At 36.5% G+C, this 19,911-nt stretch overlaps 2 protein-coding genes across 4 annotated transcripts; one reads left to right on the top strand and one right to left on the bottom strand.

Moving 5' to 3' along the window:
• The first annotated feature begins 47 nt into the window (after positions 1-47).
• On the top strand, positions 48-13,503 carry slc37a4a (solute carrier family 37 member 4a). Of its 3 annotated transcripts, none has more exons than XM_079823988.1 (9): positions 48-286; positions 2,889-3,149; positions 4,923-5,155; positions 6,552-6,795; positions 7,189-7,347; positions 10,037-10,122; positions 10,404-10,517; positions 10,732-10,870; positions 12,249-13,503. In XM_079823988.1, the coding sequence occupies exons 2-9, from the start codon at positions 3,002-3,004 to the stop codon at positions 12,413-12,415; spliced, it is 1,290 nt and encodes a 429-aa protein (XP_079680114.1). In that variant the 5' UTR covers positions 48-286; positions 2,889-3,001; the 3' UTR covers positions 12,416-13,503. The 3 variants fall into 3 exon arrangements, with proteins under 3 accessions (XP_079680114.1, XP_079680115.1, XP_079680116.1); XM_079823989.1 differs by having other exon boundaries at positions 51-290; XM_079823990.1 differs by having other exon boundaries at positions 51-290; positions 2,991-3,149; positions 12,249-13,354.
• Positions 13,236-18,064, bottom strand: trappc4 (trafficking protein particle complex subunit 4). The gene is made up of 5 exons (XM_079823991.1): positions 17,860-18,064; positions 17,566-17,740; positions 17,072-17,175; positions 14,002-14,128; positions 13,236-13,886 (listed from the first exon to the last, which is right to left on the bottom strand). The coding sequence occupies exons 1-5, from the start codon at positions 18,032-18,034 to the stop codon at positions 13,808-13,810; spliced, it is 660 nt and encodes a 219-aa protein (XP_079680117.1). The 5' UTR covers positions 18,035-18,064; the 3' UTR covers positions 13,236-13,807.
• Positions 18,065-19,911: the final 1,847 nt, after the last annotated feature.

Here is a 19,911-nt window from a genome sequence, read left to right as displayed (position 1 = left end):
GTAGTTCTATAGCCTACTCTACTCTAACTCGTCCGGTAGGTGGAAGCAATGGACTGAATTACTAGTTTGACCAGTATGTCAGGATTTTACATTTACGGCATTTAGACGAGATAGCTATACTAATGTCTGACTATAACGAAGAAGAAGAAGAAAAAACGTTTAAGTGAACATGAACATTTTGAGGACCGTGTGTCGGATCGACATGGTTTGGTCGCGGATTAAGGGTTAATGAAAAGTGTTTGCTTGCTGGAACAGACACCCGAAAGGCAACCTCTTGTTCACGGAAGTAGGCATGTTATTTTTTTTTCATGATTATCTGTTGTCACATTTTTCTACATTGCCCCTTCGAATGGTCTCTTTACTCACATGAACGACATTGTTACTTGGTTAGCTAGTGGATGATTGTTTTACTGATTGTGGTGCAGTATCATCAAACCAGCTCGCTGTGAACTGAGCAGCAGCATTTCCAAACTTTTAACTCTTAGTAGGATGAAAAATACCCGTATGTTATAATATGACAGTCAGGTTTGCATATGCTAAACACAAAGCATATCTGCAAGCTGCAATGTGGCCATGCACACCATATAAATAGGATATGCGCTTCATTTGATTGAACTTATACAGTACAGTCCCTATGATTTTACGTTGCTTATCACTTTTGACGTGGCAATGCAATGCCACGCCAGAAAAAAATCTGTCAGTTGATGTTATACGAGAACTAGGTTTTCAATAAAATTCACATTGATAAATGATTATAAATGTGGACAGATGAACTGTTAAGCAAAAATAATCAAAACGTAAAATCAATTCAGTTATATCTTTTGATCAGATAGCCTCAGCACATGTTTCTAGTGACCCATACTAGGTTATGTGTTGATATGGTAAAGTGAAAATACAGTAGGGAGAGTGGGGTAAGATGAGCCAGTTTTTACTTATGTGGTTCTCAAGATAAGAGAAAATTAGGTACAATGGAAGTATCTAAATAAATTTCAGGATGTTTCCTTTCATTTTAAATTATCAGAATACATCTATGACAAAAGGTTCTAAAAATATGGCTTCTTATAAAACAGTGTTCCTGCAGTTCAACTTACCCCAGGTTAAGGGGTATGTGTGTTGATCCGAGTCTGTGGGGAAGTTGCACCATCTGGGTGTAAACTGACCATCTAACTGAATCTGAAATTTTATGAAATTTCAAAGATAATTTACCCCTTTTAAAAACTAATTTAATAATCAAATTTCCTCTCACAAATAATCATATTTATTTTCTTAAAGCTAACTTAAACAACATAAAACCAACCAAATTAAGTTAAAATTTTAATATATTTAATTGTTTGCATTTCTGAAACAATACGTTTAACAGCAAAGTTGTAACCTTCCCAAATACAGACTAAACACAGAGAGTTTGTTGAGTAAAATTAAATAAAAACTAAATTAGAATTAACTGAAATGCATTTCTGGTCCGGAGCAGACTGTGTGCGCACTGCGGTGGTTTGCGTGACAAAAACTTGAAACCAGACTTAATTTGCCCCAATGGAAAGCATTACACTGTCTGAATCGTTCCCTATTGTACTATGCAACTCACCATGTAGAAAATAGTAAATGTGTGAACATATGCTCGATTTTAGCCGTAGCTTCAGCGTCTATTTAAAATGTAGGGGGTGGGAAGCTTCAGATTCTAGAGAGCATTTGATTGAACAGAAAATCTGATGACAACCTGAAGTGTGATGTCATCAAAATCATTGATCCATATTGGCGGAAGTGAAAATTTTGAATGCTTACATCTTCTAAATGCGCATTTTGTCATTGTGTTGGAGCACACTAGCTTATAGACAACAATAAGGCTAACATATTCATACTAAAAGCCACAAACTTTAATTTTGATTTCATGGGGACTTTAATACCGTACGTTACATTCAAAACGGTGTGATGCAAACGATAGGCCTATGATGCAAATGGTGTGGCATGAGCCTTTAGAATGCATTCACACTTACCCTTGTTCCACAAAATTTTGCATGCAATATCTAGTCATTTCAATAGGAATCCACATGAAAAAGTTCCTTATGTGTCCGCTTTTATTCAAGTTGGTAATGCAAATTCGCTGCATAAAGCCATAAAGCTGCTTCGTTTGAAAGTGACTTCTTTGTGAGCTGTGCATCGCTATACTGCTAAATTTAACCAAAATGTTGCTAATGTGTCCACACCTATAGCAGTCTGGCCTGGTTTTAGCTGGTTTAGCCTGACAAGCTAAGGCCTTTCTGATCATCTAAAAAAGGGTCCGAAACCCCTCTAAAACTAGGCTGCTAAAGCCAACCAAATTTGGCTGGTTTAACCTTTTTTTTATCAGCAGGGAAGTGTTTAAAAGGGTGTACAATCTACTCAGATGGAGAATAAATTTAATGCAGCATGAACCAACAAATCAGAGAAAAAAACATATTTCTAGACTACATGGTTATAATTAGACAACTTTGAGCTGTTGGTGGTGCACATTTGTTGCTTGGCCCCTAATGAGCGATTACAAACATAGTGCAATGAATCTTACACAATACACGCCGTCAATGGTCAAACCTATAAGCTGTCACATACAGACCCCCGTGTAAATCATTAAACTCCTCAGATTAGGAGATCTTCAATAACAACCTCTTCACAACAAGTTTAAGACAACAACAGAGTAGAACAAATAGAAACATATTGGCCACAGTAGACCTGCTGCAAACGAACATCAGTGACACGCTGTGCTCCGTTTTAGTTCAGTTCGTCCCTTGACACTGTTCCCTTGAAAGCAGTTGTTTGCCGGCGAACACTCCAAAGATCTCTGCCAGGTTGACCATTAACCCTGCCATTGATTACAGCTCTTTCCCCTGACTTTACCAGCTCTTCATGTTTCACAGATCCACACTTGTGAGTTCATAGCCCTCAGAATCAGATGCTCCTGGTAACTCCTGTGTCGAGCTGAAGAAGACCCTTACGTTTCCTTTCTTATCGTTTTGAAGTTGTGCCAACCATGGCGAAGAGTGGATATGGCTACTACCGAGCTACTATATTCCTGGCCATGTTTGTGGGCTACACGCTGTATTACTTTAACAGGAAGACGTTTTCCTTCGTGATGCCCTCTGTAATGCAGGAGATCACGCTGGATAAGGATGATCTAGGTGAGCATGTGCAACTACTAGTGGCTTGTACTTTGTCTTACCTATCTGTCATGTTCCCACACATGTTTATAAGCTTTTACACATGCATTAATTGGAATTACAGTAAATGAGGATAATTCCCTGTATCCAGTGCCTGATAAAAATCAAGTAAAAAAGCTCCCAAAAGGATTATAATTCAGATTTAGCTGAATATCAGCTGAACATAATACACATATTTGAATATACAGTACACTACCAGTCATTGATAATGTATTTCCTAATAGAGAAAACATGTTTGAGATTATCTTTTTTTATATTATTAAAACTCGTCATGAGCAGATATTATAAAAGTACATTATTAAGCAGATGTTATAGATTGTACAAAATGATTGATATGTTAAACAAATTCCTTTTTTTAATTGTTTATTTTCCTCATTAGTATAACTTGCCATTCAATTTTTTTTTAAAGAAATTCATAATTTTATTCAGCAAGGATGCATTAAATTGATCAATACTTTTAAATAAATGCTGTTCTTATGAAATTTCTATTAATCAAAGAATTCTAAAAAAAACATTTAATCACTGTTTCTACAAAAGTATTAAGCAGCACAACTGTCGATAATAATAAAACAACATTGATATTAATAATAATAACTGTTTCTTGAAAGATCATGTGACACTGAAGAATGGAGTAATGATGCTGAAAATGTACCTTTGCATCACAAGAAAAAAAATAAATAGAAAACAGTTATTTTTACTGTTTAAATGCAGCCTTGGTGAGCATAAGAGACTTCTGATCTTACCAAACCCAATATTTTGAACGGTTGTGTATGTTTTCTACATGTTCCCAATATTGATTTCCACCCTGTTATTGTGTATAAAATGCAGGTTAAACCAACACACCGTGACATTGCTTTCTCTGATGTGACATCTCATTTGGAGAAATTCAACTAAAAAACTTGTGTCAATGCTGCTTTTTATTTGTGATATTTTTGGTGTTTTTTCACCATATCTTGTTTATTCCCACTTATCTACATTCCACCCTGCTAAAAATACTACATAACTGAAATTTCATCAAAAAACTTAATTAAATATCAGAAAGAATCAGATTATAGATTATACAGATTCATTACTTTTATCTGTAAATGTCAGTCATGGTTATATAAGCATAGAATAAAATAATAAACTACGGTATAATACAAGTAGCAACATTTACACACAAATTTGATCTTTTTTTATGCCATATTCCATTATCATTAATTTCGTATATATATATGGGCAGATTGAGCAGAACCAGTGTTATTTTCTGAAGAGCAAACAAATCCTTTTTCCTGACAAAATGTTTAACATGTCATGAGATAGACCACATGCAACAATATTAAAATGAGATTTGGTGTGTTGGCCTGGATCGACTTTATCAGCACAGTGATTGAACGGCTCTTATCACTGAAGTCTTTATTGTCCACTGGTGCGTGTTATCTGTTTCTAGACTTCTTTTCAACAGGGTGGAATGTAGCTAGTGACCTGTGAATCTGTAATATATAATCTGATACGTTTTGATATTTAATGAATGTCTTTGATGTGGAATAAACAAGATTTGGTGATAAAACACCCCCAAAAAAAATCACAAATAAAAAGCAGCATTGACACATGAGATGTCCTTAAACCAATGTAGAGTGATGACGCCTAAAGAAATGCTTTGAAAGATCTTTGCAAACCCATATGTTTTTGAGTGATTCTGAATGGGAATCACTTTCTGCTAATCAATGTTTATTTAATCTTTGTCCATTGCAGGTCTTATCACTAGCAGTCAATCGCTGGCCTACGCCATCAGCAAGTTCATAAGCGGTGTGCTGTCCGATCAGATGAGCGCACGATGGCTTTTCTCTATTGGGCTGTTTATGGTTGGTGGCATCAACGTGGTTTTCTCTCAGTCCTCCTCTGTGGTGGTGTTCGCAGGCCTGTGGTTTCTGAATGGACTGGGTCAAGGTCTAGGATGGCCACCATGTGCAAAAGTACTACGTAAGGTATGGGTCCGTTCCTGTAGTGCAGGGGTGTCCAAACTCGGTCCTGCAGAGTTTAGCTCCAACTTGCCTCAACACATCTGTCTGGAACTGGAAGTTTCTAGTATCCTTAGTAAGACCTTGATTAGCTGGTTCAGGTGTGTTTAATTGGGGTTGGAGTTAAACTTTGCAGGACATTGGCCCTCCAGGATCAGGATTGGACACCCCTGCTGCATTGTATGGACTTGCATTGTACATAGAAATACATTACACTGGTTCTTTATTGGCATTGATGGTTCCATGAAGATCCTTTAACATCCATGGAACCTTTCCATTTGCAAAAAAAAAGTTCTTTATAGAGGAAAAAGGTTCTTCAGATTATTCACATCTTCAAACAAAGAAAAAAATGGTTCTTTTAAATGGTCACTGAGAGGTTCTTTGTAGAACAAAAAAGTTTGGGGCGGTAAGATTTTGTAATGCTTTTGAAAGAAGTCTCTTATGCTCTTTAAGGCTGCATTTCATTTATCAAACATACAGTAAAAACAGTAATATTGTGAAATATTATAATTTAATATATTATAATTAAAATGATATCTGTGATGGCAAAGCTGAATTTTCAGCATCATTACCCCAGTCGTCAGTGTCACATGACTCTTCAGAAATCATTCTAATATGCTGATTTGCTGCTCAAAAAAACATTTCTTAGTATTTTCAATGATGAAAACTTCAGGATTCTTTGATGAAAATAGAATGTTCAAAAGTACAGCATTTATCTGAAATAGAGATAACACTTTACAATAATGTTAGTTTACAAAAAATGTACACAAACTGTTCATTGTTAGCTCAGGTCCAGTAAATAACTTTAACAGCTGAAACTTTTGATTTACTTTTTGGTGATTAATGCTTTATATGTATTTATTATTGTTAGTTCATGTTTACTAATGTTAAAGGGATAGTTCACCCAAAAATGAAAATGTGCTGTTAATTTACTCACTCCCAGGCCATTCTAGATGTAGGTGTCTTTTTCTTCAGTAGAACAATAAAGCCACAGGTATTGATTTTGTTTTGCCTGTATGTGTTTTTTTAACTCTCAAAGTGACGGTTGCATTGACTTGCATTATATGAATCACCAAGGACCACTGTTTCAGCTTAAAATTGTATGTAACTTCTACTGAAGAAAAAAATACCTACATCTTGGATGGCCTGGGGTAATTAACAGCACATTTTAATTTGTGGGTGAACAAATGGAAACTTATTGTAAAGTATTAATTTAGTATTTCACTTATTGTCTCTTTTGATCAACCTAACACATCCTTGCTAAAAACAACAAAAACAACAACAACATGCGGTGTACTTTATATAATACCTATATAATTCAGATTCAGTACTACATATGAAGTGAATTGATTTGTTTCAATAGTGGTTTGAGCCATCTCAGTTTGGGACCTGGTGGGCAGTGCTGTCCTGTAGTATGAATTTGGCTGGGGGTCTGGGGCCCATAATTGCCACACTGATGGCCCAAAGCTACAGCTGGAGGTCCACGTTATCCATCTCCGGCCTGACCTGTGTGGTCATGTCCTTCTTCTGTCTGCTCATTATCCGAAACGAGCCCAGTGAAGTTGGCCTGCCAAATATTGAAGCTGGTGCAAAGAAAGGCAAAGGAGGTAAGAAGACTTCCCAATCCACATGCATGTGCATTCTATATAAGTAGTAAATGCATCACATTAAAGAATTAAAACGAGTTGGGAATGCTGTTTCATGTTGTTATTTTCCTTAGTTAATTGTCTTTGCTATGACTGGTTTTGCTTATATAGGTAATTTTGCTGTTCTATGACATTGTGGAAGTCTGCATTAGATAAAAGGTTTCCCTCACTAGTTCTTTGAAGAATGAACTGTTGGACCAAAACAGAGTACAAAGGGGTGTGTTTTACTGTGTCTGTGTGTTAATTCATGTTGTTTCTGTCTAAGGTCACTCATGTTGAACCAATGGACTTTTCTGTCTGTCCTCCAATAACAGTTGTACATTTGATCCATCTGGTCTCTACCTTTGATTTCAGGTTCCAGCAAAAACGAAAGCACCTTCAAAGAGTTCATTTTTTCTCCATATCTGTGGGTGTTATCTTTTGGCTACCTGGTGGTGTTTGGGGTGAAGACTGCTTACACTGACTGGGGGCAACTTTTCCTCATCCAGGACAAGGGCCAGTCAGCACTAATGGGTACTGTGTGTGGTCCAAAGTATTTGGTTTTTAGGCTTCAGTGTAGACTTCAAATGTGATCTAATGAGGGTCTTAAAGGTATGGAAGCTTATTTACTCAATGGAATAAAACATAACAAAGGTAATAATTGTGACTATTTTATCACACAATTCTGATTAGATATAAACTCGCAATTCTGAGAAAAAAGTCAGATTTGTGAGATGTAAACTCAGACTTATGAGGAAAAAAAATCAGAATTGCGAGATGTAAACTCAGACTTATGAGGAAAAAAGTCAGAATTGTGAGATGTAAATTTAGACTTATGAGGAAAAAAAGGTCAGAATTGTAAGGTAAACTCAGACTTATGAGGAAAAAAGTCAGAATTGCGAGATGTAAACTCAGACTTATGAGGAAAAAAGTCAGAATTTTAGGGTAAACTCAGACTTATGAGGAAAAAAGTCAGCATTTTAGGGTAAACTCAGACTTATGAGGAAAAAAGTCAGCATTTTAGGGTAAACTCAGACTTATGAGGAAAAAAGTCAGAATTGCGAGATGTAAACTCAGACTTATGAGGAAAAAGTCAGAATTGCGAGATGTAAACTCAGACTTCTGAGGAAAAAAGTCAGAATTTTAGGGTAAACTCAGACTTATGAGGAAAAAAGTCAGCATTTTAGGGTAAACTCAGACTTATGAGGAAAAAAGTCAGAATTGCGAGATGTAAACTCAGACTTATGAGGGAAAAAAGTTTGAATTGTGAGGTAAACTTGGAATTATGGGGACAAAAATCTGAATTGTGAGGTAAACTCAGACTTATGAGGAAAAAAGTCAGAATTGTGAGGTAAACTCTGACTTATGAGGAAAAAAGTCAGAATTGTGAGGTAAACTCAGACTTATGTCTGAATTGAAAAAAGTTTGAATTGTGAGGTAAACTCAGACTTAAGAGGAAAAAAGTCAGAATTGTGAGGTAAACTCTGACTTATGAGGAAAAAAGTCAGAATTGTGAGGTAAACTCAGACTTATGAGAAAAAAAATCAGAATTGTGAGATGTAAACTCAGACTTATGAGGGAAAAAAATCAGAATTGCGAGATGTAAACTCAGACTTATGAGGAAAAAAGTACGAATTGTGAGGTAAACTCAGACTTCTGAGGAAAAAAGTCAGAATTGTGAGATGTAAACTCAGACTTATGAGGAAAAAAGTCAGAATTGTGAGATGTAAACTCAGACTTCTGAGGAAAAAAAGTCAGAATTGCGAGATGTAAACTCAGACTTATGAGGAAAAAAATCAGAATTGCGAGATGTAAACTCAGACTTATGAGGAAATAAAGTCAGAATTGTTTGATGTAAACTCAGACTTATGAGGAAAAAGTCAGAATTGCGAGATGTAAACTCAGACTTCTGAGGAAAAAAGTCAGAATTTTAGGGTAAACTCAGACTTATGAGGAAAAAAGTCAGAATTGCGAGATGTAAACTCAGACTTATGAGGGAAAAAAGTTTGAATTGTGAGGTAAACTTGGAATTATGGGGACAAAAATCTGAATTGTGAGGTAAACTCAGACTTATGAGGAAAAAAGTCAGAATTGTGAGATGTAAACTCAGACTTCTGAGGAAAAAAGTATGAATTGTGAGGTAAACTCAGACTTCTGAGGAAAAAAGTCAGAATCGCGAGATGTAAACTCGGAATTATGAGGAAAAAAGTCAGAATTGTGAGATGTAAACTCAGACTTCTGAGGAAAAAAATCTGAATTGCGAGATGTAAACTCAGACTTCTGAGGAAAAAAGTCAGAATTGTGAGGTAAACTCGGAATTATGGGGGAAAAAATCATCAGAATTGTGAGGTAAACTCAGACTTAAGAGGAAAAAAGTCAGAATTGTGAGATGTAAACTCGGAATTATGAGGAAAAAAGTCAGAATTGTGAGATGTAAACTCAGACTTCTGAGGAAAAAAATCTGAATTGCGAGATGTAAACTCAGACTTCTGAGGAAAAAAGTCAGAATTGTGAGGTAAACTCGGAATTATGGGGGGAAAAAATCAGAATTGTGAGGTAAACTCAGACTTAAGAGGAAAAAAGTCAGAATTGTGAGATGTAAACGCAGACTTATGAGGAAAAAAGTCAGAATTGTGAGATGTAAACGCAGACTTATGAGGAAAAAAGTCAGAATTGTGAGATGTAAACTCGGAATTATGAGGAAAAAAGTCAGAATTGTGAGATGTAAACTCAGACTTCTGAGGAAAAAAGGTCAGAATTGTGAGGTAAACTCGGAATTATGGGGGAAAAAATCAGAATTGTCAGGGAAAATCTGACTTAAGAGGAAAAAAGTCAGAATTGTGAGATGTAAACGCAGACTTATGAGGAAAAAAGTCAGAATTGTGAGATGTAAACTCAGACTTATGAGGAAAAAAGTACGAATTGTGAGATGTAAACTCGCAATTGTGGGGGAAAAAAAGTCTGAATCGTGAAATAAAAAGTCCCAATTACCTGTTTTGTTTTTGTTTTGTTTTTGTTTTTTGAGGAAACAAGCTTCCATAGAAAGGGGTTTCTTTTTGTATGAAGATGTTTTCAGTTCTAAAAGTTAAAGATAATTTCATCATAAAATGAACTCTTATTTTATATTTCTCTTGATATGTCTTCTTTAAGAAATAGTCTGCTAAGTGTGTGATGAGACTTGTGGGTAATGGACAAAAATGCGTATTGCTGCTGATTTTCACAGGGAGTTCCTTTATGAGTGCCCTGGAGATGGGAGGACTGCTGGGTAGTTTAGCCGCAGGATTCCTGTCAGACAGGGCCGTGGCAAAGGTGAGTTTATACTACCAATATCTAGTTATATGAAATCCGAATACAATGCATGACAAACCATGAGCCTTAAAGTACGACCAGAATATATGTTTTTTTTTTCCCCAGGGTTTTTTTGATGAATAGAAAGTTCAAAAGAACATTTATTTGAAAATAAATATTTTGTAACAATGTAAAAGTATTTACTGTCAATATTGATCAGTTTATAGAATAAAAGTATTAATTTCTCACTGACCTCAAACATTTGGTATATCTGAAGTGGATTGTTTCTCTTATATTTGCAGCATGGATTGCGTCTGTATGGAAACCCTCGCCATGGGCTCTTGCTTTCTATGATGGCCGGGATGTGTGTCTCCATGTACCTCTTCCGCACTACTGTCACAGCACACAGCTCAAACGTAAGTTCAATATCTTTACACATTGTGTAATCCTGTACCACACTGATTTTTGTCCAATCAAATGCTCCTAGAATGAGAATGTCCCTCCTCCTAATACCACTTTCCAATGACTAGTATGTTGTGACATAAGCGAACAAAGAAAAACTGACAGATCTGCCAAAACTGCATTTATGGGGTCTGTAATGTACTGGATTCATTATAATTTTACACACAGGTCTGGATTCTTTTGTTGGGGGCTGCTTTTGGCTTTTCCTCCTATGGACCGATTGCCTTGTTTGGAGTTCTTGCGAATGAAACTGCTCCATCAAACTACTGCGGAACCTCTCATGCCATTGTCGCCCTAATGGCAAACGGTGACCATTTTCTCAATTTATTTCATAGTTGTTTTTAGACAAGTTTGTTCTCTTAAAGGAGTAGTTCACTTTAAAATGAAAATTACCCCTCACCCTCAAGCCAAGGTGTATATGACTTTCTTCTTTCTGGTGAACACAATCAGAGTTATATTAGTAAATATCCTGGCTCTTCCAAGCTTTACAATGGCAGTGGCAGGGTCCATTGAGTTTGAAGCTCAAAAAACTTCATCCATCCATCATAAACGTACTCCATATGGCCAAGGCCTGGATTAAGAATACGTAGGGCCCTGGGGCTATAACAAACCCAAGGGCCCCCATAGTAGCCGATCTTGGTGCCAAAGCGTTTTCTACCACATAAATATTTACATGGAATAGAATAATATGTATTTTACAACACTTCAGCTTGTGATTCTCATTAAGGTGGGGTACTTTTTGAGGATTCTTGACCTAATTTAAGTTTAAATATCCTGACACCTTGCACTTCTGGAGACTCCAGGTAGGTTGCAGTTCTGGAAAATGGTGGCGTTGGAAACTAGAGGGTTCCTGATGGTTTCACACTTAATTTTTCACCTTAATTCTTTTGCAGTTAACATGTGTCTTTTCTTCACCACCTGTTTTTGTCTGACCCTGCTGACCCACTGAGCATTTCATTGTTCAACGGCCATGCCTTAACTGCAATGTCTAGTATTGCATTAGTATTGTATCCTTCTCATAATACTTTTGGACTTTCCAGTCTGAGTTAAATCTTTTTGGCTCATTTTATCTGTAAAAGAAAACGTGCCTAATAATTCTGCACACCTGAATATAAGGTGTTTTTTTTATTTCCACCCTTCATGAACAATTATATATCACTTATACATGATTAAAAACAAAATTAATAATGGTTATTAAGATTAATGTGGTTTGGAATTGGTAAAATGTGCCTGGAAAAAAATATATAATCAGAAAATCAACGTGCCTAATAATTCTGCACGCAGTGGGGATGGATGAAGTTTTTTGAGCTTCCAACGCTTGGAAGCGTCAGGATATTTATCAATATAACTCTGATTGTGTTCATCAGAAAGAAGAAAGTCATATATATCTAGGATGGCTTGAGGGTGAGTAAATCATGGGATAATTTGTATTTTAAAGTGAACTACTCCTTTACCATTAACAAAATTCCCATACTGATGTTTTTGCTGCAAAATGCATTCAAGTATGTTTTGAATTGTCAGGTACTTGTAGAAAAAAAATAAGCAGCGGTAACATCAGTGTTAGGACATTTACTCTGGCTTTTCTAGAGTATATATTCTATTAGCATTCCCAAAGACAAGTTACATGTTAGCGAATCGTCATTTCAAAGAATACTAATGTGTTTTTGTGTTTGTTTTGCCGGCAGTTGGCGGCTTCCTGTCAGGGTTGCCATTTGGCACCATTGCTAAACACTATGGCTGGAACACAGCATTCTGGGTAGCAGAGATAACCTGTACTGTCATCACAGTTGGATACTTCCTGCTCCGAAATATACGCACCAAGATGGGAAGTGTACCCAAGAAGGCTGATTAAACATTAGAGTATTTAAATGTCTTTGAACTGTTTTTAAGGTACGGTATAAAGGGCAAAATGCAAAATTACAGAAAATGTTTAGGATTTAACTTTTGTGTTTATGAAATATGGATGAATTCACTGTGGACATCTATTCCCAGGCTTTTTACCAATGTACAAATTAGGATACCATGTTGTGTCACTTTCAGAAGCACATTGTGTTATTTATTCTGTTCATTTTAAAAACGGACGACAGTATTTTACATTGTTCAGTTTACTCGACACTTAAAGGGATAGTTCACACAAAAATGAAAATTAGCCCATTATTTACTCACCCTCAAGTCATCCTAGGTGTATATGACATTCTTCTTTCAGACGAATAAAATCAGAGTTATATTAAAAAAGTCCAGGCTAATCCAAGCATTATAATAGCAGTAAAAGTTGCTCTTTTTTTTAAGTCCATAAAAAAATGCACCTTTCCATCAAATAACGGGCTTCACGACTCCGGGGTGTTAATAAAGGCCTTCTGAAGCGAATCGATGCGTTTGTGTAAGAAAAATATCCACATTTAAAACTTTATTAAGTAAAGTTCCAGCCGATCGCCTTCCGTGGAAAAGTGTTGAAAGTGAAACTCAAGATGCGTACGAAGAATGTCATATACACCTAAGATGACTTGAGGGTGAGAATTTTCATTTTTTGGGTGAACTATCCCTTTAAATTGCAGAACCTGAATGAAATGTTTATTAAGGCATGTTTAAGCCATTTCTTTAGTGGTTTTAAAAGACTGCCATTAAAACAGAATCAAATTTATTTCTTGTACTTTTCATCCGTTTCAGAGCTTTAACTGATCCTACCTCTGTATTATTACAAAATCATAAATGTGTATGATGAAATACGCGACTGTTTAATAGCACAATTAAATGAGTTTATATAAATAAAACATTTAAGATTTACAAATTCATATTGACTTTTTTTTTTACGTGAGCAACTTTTGGAACGAAATGGATCCAAAATACAGTAGACTTTTCATATTCTGTTGACAAAACACAAATAACGTGTACATTTCATTTGATTTAATTTGGATAGACACCAATAAACATATTTCAATGATACGTATTGAGCATTTTGAGCTCCTCCATCTTGTTTAGAAGTTCTGCACAAGATCCCATTACAAACTTAAGCTGTCCATGTACATTATTTACAAAGGTTATGTCTCAATGTAAATTTAAGACTTAATTTAAAAAGAGAACATAAAGGAGCCAGTGGTCTTAAACAGAGTTAAACCATTTAAGCTTGAGAAAAAAAGTCTGGAAAAGATGGACATCCTTATGCCAGCAACCCAAACATTTCTCTGGACAAGTTTGACTGTTGAGATCCTGTCAGGTGGACGAACACACTCAATGCAAGTCCAGTTCAGGAGCCAGGTCCAAACGTCCCAGCTTTCTCTGCTACCTCCAGAGCATTCTTTAGGTTTTGGTCAAAAAGCTCACATCTGAAAGAAATCATGCATTTTTTTTTGTTATACACAACCTTGCATCAAATACTAGCATCAAATTAAATCTTGCAAAGCTCATAAAATCTATAATGTTGGTAATAATAAAAAACACCTGATAGGCATCTCTAAAGAGTAGAAAGGATTCTTCAGTGCAAAGTCTGAGTATATTTCATAAATCTTTCTAAGGAGGGCATCAATACCAGACTGCCGAGGGTCTGCCAATACAATGAACTTTATACCTGCAAAAATAAGGAAAAAAGTTCTGGTCAGAATCACTAGTTTTGTTTGGCACCAAATGAACACAACATCCTTGAGGCCAATTCAAACGCCAACAAACAAGTTGGCCGTTGGATTTAGAATAGTATGAAAAATAACTCTGCCCCAACAGACACCGATAAATGCTGATTGAACCTGTTCAGTCAGGTGAAAACAAACCCTGACCAACGCCAACAGACACCAACAGGGGTAACACATTGATCCAACAAATGTTTTTGTTGGTGTTTGTATGTGCGGTGTGAATTGGCCTTTAAAGATGCAGTAAGCGATTTCTGAGAAACGCTGTTGAAAGTTGATTGGAACCAAGCAGCGCAACACACTTGTAGCCAATCAGCAGTAGCCTAGGGGGCGTGTCCATTCATGATGGGGGAGGAGAGTAAGAGAGACATTTGAAGAAAGACTGTAGAAAGAGAGATGGCTGAGAGATAGTGGTGTTGAAATTAATCGCTGCACGATGCGGACGTGGACGATTCTGCATCGATGCAGTAATAAGACCATAATCGATTATAGCCTAGTGAAGTTTCGCTGACACAATTCGTCACATACGCATTTCTCGTGCGAGTGCAAAATGGCGGAAGGAGGCGAAACACAAAACAAGTAATAAAACATGCACCCACTATTTTAACATTTACAGTGTGTGTGTGCGAGGCTGCATGCGAGTGTGTGAGCGTTATTGTAACCGAAGTACACTCCTTGACAGTTTCATGCACTTTTTATTAGTGTTTGAATTGAATCGAATCATTGACATGATAATCGTAATCGAATTGAATCGTGAGACCAGTGACGATTCATACCCATACTGAGAGACATTACAAAAGAGAAAAGGTCAGAGGAATATTACTATTAGAGGGGAAAAAAAAAAGTTATAATCAGGCAAGAGCGTTAGTATTAGAAAAGCTTTCCAGTGCAGGAGATACCCAACTGGGAAGGCCTGAAAACGGACGCAGAGGTTGAGTTGTTTCTGCTCTATATGCGACGCGAGTAACATTAGTTTTGATGTTTCACAGAAACAAGATGAGAGATGCTCCGATCAGCATTTTTGGGGCCGATCACCGAGATCATGATCTGCCGATTGCCGATCACAGAATGGCAGGGGAATGGGAATCTTTTATCTATAATCTTGCAGAATTTGCACCATTTGTAGAAATGAAACTAACTCTAAATTAACTGTATTGAGAAAAAAAACTGTATAAATAGGCTAGAGTCAAGATCTTGAAGAACTACCAAGTGTTTATTTTAGAAAATGAGATAACTTAAGGCTACTGTAGGCCATCTTTCCCAAATAAGGCAGAGTAACATAAAAATATTCCAATCAAAGAGGGGTTAGGCAGACCAACACACATCAGATCATCTTAATGGGATGTAGCCTCTTAAAACACTGATTACATTTAATAATTGGCAGCTATATGTAAAACTTGTTACACCAAAACTGGCTACTGCCACAAAGGACAAAACTATGGCAAGTTTTTTTTTCTGTTATTAAGGGTGCTCCGATCAGGATTTTTGGAGCCGATCACCGATCACAGGAAGCAGTATCTGCAGATACGATCACCGATACCGGTCTATTTGAAGCCTTCTTTTTATCATGTAGAATTATTTATAGGGAATTTTACAGACATTCATTCAGGGCCTGAATTTTATTTCTGGTGACTCTTGTCATATAAATGTATCTCACCTAAATATTTGATCATGCAGTGCATTTTTGTTTTTAAAGACACATTTTCAGGTAGGTCTAACATTAGTATTGAGGTAAGAAATACTAAAGACATTTAATAAGAAATCAAATGTAAATTAATATTGGTCTTCCCTGAATAAATTAAATTAGATTAATCCTTACACTTAAGGTTGCAAAAGTTAGTCATTCAAGAGCAGTGAGTGTCATAAAGGTTCATCAAACAACACAAGACAAAGAGAAAGTCAGAGACAGCAGCAGTTTATTCGACAGCTGTCACTTTAAGAGCAAACACGGATGCGGTTACATGCAGTTGCACAAACGTTCACTCGCGAGTCACAACGGGGTTTACGTGCATACTCGTCAAGGCGGTAATGTAGTACATACATTTGTGTGTATCTGACCATTTCAGCGCAATTTGTACTCGCAAGCTTTTTGTGAGATGGCCTGTGTGTGTGAGTATGTGCAAGCGCTCACGGTCTGGAGAGCGCGCGAGTGCTGAGCGGTTTGAACACTGGCAAGACTAAAAAATAAATGCAAATGATAAACTTTAGTGACGATGCGACACTGCCTCGATTGTGTAAGTGGCAAATCCTGTGTTAGCTGTGCAGCCTGATTTTAGTGCAGATGCGATGCGCTGATGTGAAGCCATTTGAGCGTTTTGAGAGGGAAAGAGAGAGCGCACACACGCGGTGATTCACTCGCGCTGTTTGTGAACTTACGTCTCACAGAAAGTTTTCAAATGACTGTGTAAGTCATTTAATATAGAAAATGAATTGTACCTCACCTTCAGCATTATAATTATTTTACCCGCGCCGGAAAGAGAATGAGACGGTGTCGCTGCATGTCATGCCCTAGCTCTCACGGCAGGCACGGGTTTTTATGTGTCGTCAGCATGAGATCGGTTCATGAGATCGGCCTTTTTAGAGACCGCCGATCAATCATCCCAAAGCGATTATCTGCCGATAGAGATCGGTTGCCGATCAATCGGAGCACCCCTAAACAAGATATGCTGTTGTTGTAATGTTAGCTGTAGTAACAGGACAGTTTTGAGTGTCAATGTTTGTTTGGAGCTGCCGGCACCTGTATATAATCTTGTGTACTGTGCTCATTTATTGTTCTTGTCATTCGTTGGCCATCTTTACTTAAAAGTAACTGATTTCAAATATCTCTCAGAAATCGCTTACTGCACCTTTCATATCATTGTGTCATTTGAATAGGAGAAAACATAGACCTGTGAGTGTTTGAAAGCAGTGCAGTTTAAACATATCGGTCTCCAGCATTTCAATACCAGAGCTGCCAACTTCAGGTGATAACTGTGATCCAATAGCAAACAGCCTTAGAAAAGACAGGAAAAGACACATCTAATAAAAACAAGTCAGTTTCAAAATACAGAACATCATTTTGATGAAGGGTTTATTATGCTTCTGATGACGATTTATCAATAGATTGCACTACTGTTCAAATATTTAAAGTCAGTAAGATTGTTTTTAAAGAAATGTATAATGTTACAAAGGATTTCTATTTTAAATAAATGCTGTTCTTTTCAACTTTATAATCAACGAAAACATGTATCAGAGCACAACTCTTTCAACACTGATAATAAATATATCTGATATTCCAATGACGTGGATGCCTTTTGTGTTTCAATGAAGAAAGTAAGTCATACAGGTTTGAAACAACATTAGAATAAAAGGGTGAAATATCTATTTAAGGAAATCAACTCACGAGTGAAACATTGAGGCCAGCATGAGCTTCTCATTGGAGGTGAGTCTCGATCGGCCAAATTTGATGGACACTGGATAGTTGGCAGGATCTTTCAGATATTCCACTATCTCCTTCCCTTCAGCCGTGTACTTCCCATTCACATCTACTCCGTTAATGGAGAGAAGCGCGTGACCGACTGCACAAAAGAAAACAATTCGTATAATTCACAAGAACAGAAGATGAACTGAATTGACAAATTAATGTGTATTAATACTACACGGGATGGTTTGCAGATGGTTTTACATAAACACGCACCTCTGATCCCGTCCCGCTGTCCGAATGACACAACTACCTTCTCATCATGAATCTTTAAAACTAAATCAAGAGGAAAGCTGAACGTTTTTTCGACTTCAGTTCGAGGTACATAATTGTCGTACTGGTAGATGAGTCCACCAGCTTTATTGACAACATACACACTGAAGATCGCCATTTTCTTCCTGTCAAAGGGGCAGTCATGTGACTTTGTGGCGTGAGGGGGAAAAAAATCGGGAAAAACTTCAATAAAGGACACATTCAGACGATATCCACAAATTATATTTTAAATATAACAACAGTGTTATCATGCAGTATGTTTGCAAAGGGTTGAATTAATGCGTGTTTATAGTTTGATTTTGGAAACTACATTTCCCATAAAACCATGTCCGCCGAGCGCACTGATTGGCCAAGGCTAATATTTAATTTCCAGCATCTTTCCTGTAATAATTGTCTTATTTTAACGTATTTAATGTATCATTCGATTCTCAGTACGGTGGAAATTTATATCCAGACCGCTACTGAAGATGTCACATGGTACCTGTTACTTTCCTCAGTGCATTCAGAATGGACTGTTTTTGATGACATCATACATTTTTTATTTTTTAATAATTTTGAGCGCAGTTCAATTTTTAATTCAGTTACCACTATTTAATTTATAATTTTACGTTTTAATGTACAAATGTTGGAGACATGTAACACAAAATCTGCATGCGGTTTGTTTCTGAGCTCCCACGCCCTCTGGAGACAGACAACAATATAAACTTTCGTGGGAAAGTGACGAACTATCAGAACGTTCCGAACGTATGTAACTATCTAAATGAAATGCGTAAATAAATAATCCCAGTTATGAATATAGTTATAACACCTCATAATTATGCTACCTTCTCTATAATAAATTTTATATAATCAATGCAAGCTTCTGTCTACATAACTAATTGTTAAGTAATATGTCATTGCGGTTATGGGTTTTGAATAAAATTTGAATGTTAATAGTCATGTGCCTCAACAAGTAAAGTCATAACATAATGATACCTTTGTAAATCATCAGCTAATGATTAATTAAAGCAGACAACTGGAAGTTGAAATGCATGGCTTCAACCATTGAGTTAATTAACATATTAATTTACACTATTAGTTAATATAATATGTTATTAGGAAATTAATACAATATGACATATTCAAATTTAATGATTACTTAATCTATTAATCATATAGAATCTTCATTAGTTGATGATGCAGTAATCATTAATAAATTGTTTAGTTCTTCATGAGTCATAGGCTAGGCTACATTAACTCATGATAATCTGTGCATTAGTTAAGCATGAATTAATGCATATTAGTGCACCCATATTGTAAAGTCAGCTCTTTATTACACATTCTGTTTGCTACAGACAGCTCTGAATGGTGAATAAAAGCGAGATGAAACCCGTCATTGTCTTTGCTGGCTGAGGGGTCAGATATTGATGGATGTGGTCAGCTGTTTGCCTTATCATTGCCCACTTCTGCCTCCACCGTAAATGCAGAAAGAGCCACATGCGTAAGCTTTGGCAGCACTACAGTTTCTCATGCTGCCCATCAGCGTCCTTTTAAAATGTTTATATATGCCTATTTGTTAGCAATGCCCATGCAGACTACACTAATAACTTTGCAAAACATGCTAGGGTCTTTTAAGTGGTTAGGCCTTTCTTTATAGGGTGTTTTGGGTGTTTGCTAGGTGGTTCCTTACTGGCCTAAAGAACACTGATATTCTGGTCTCTATATGGCTTTTCAACGTTTGTAATTTGCATCCAATAGGTGAAAAATCATAAGTTTAATTATAAGTCTCCTTATAAAATGATTAGTACCCATCTCCTCAATGCCCTTAAAATGTACATCTATAATAAGATTATTTAAACAACTTCACTGTTCAAATGGTTAAATATATATATATACACCGATCAGACATAACATTATGACCACTGACAGGTGAAGTGAATAACACTGACTATCTTTTCATCACGGAACCTGTTAGTGGGTGGGATATATTAGGCAACAAGTGAACATTTTGTCCTC

This window comes from Gobio gobio, assembly GCF_949357685.1.
Source record: "Gobio gobio genome assembly, chromosome: 8".
NCBI lineage: Eukaryota > Metazoa > Chordata > Actinopteri > Cypriniformes > Gobionidae > Gobio > Gobio gobio.
Note: the sequence above shows the minus strand (reverse complement) of the source record. Positions and strands in the feature narration are given on the sequence as shown.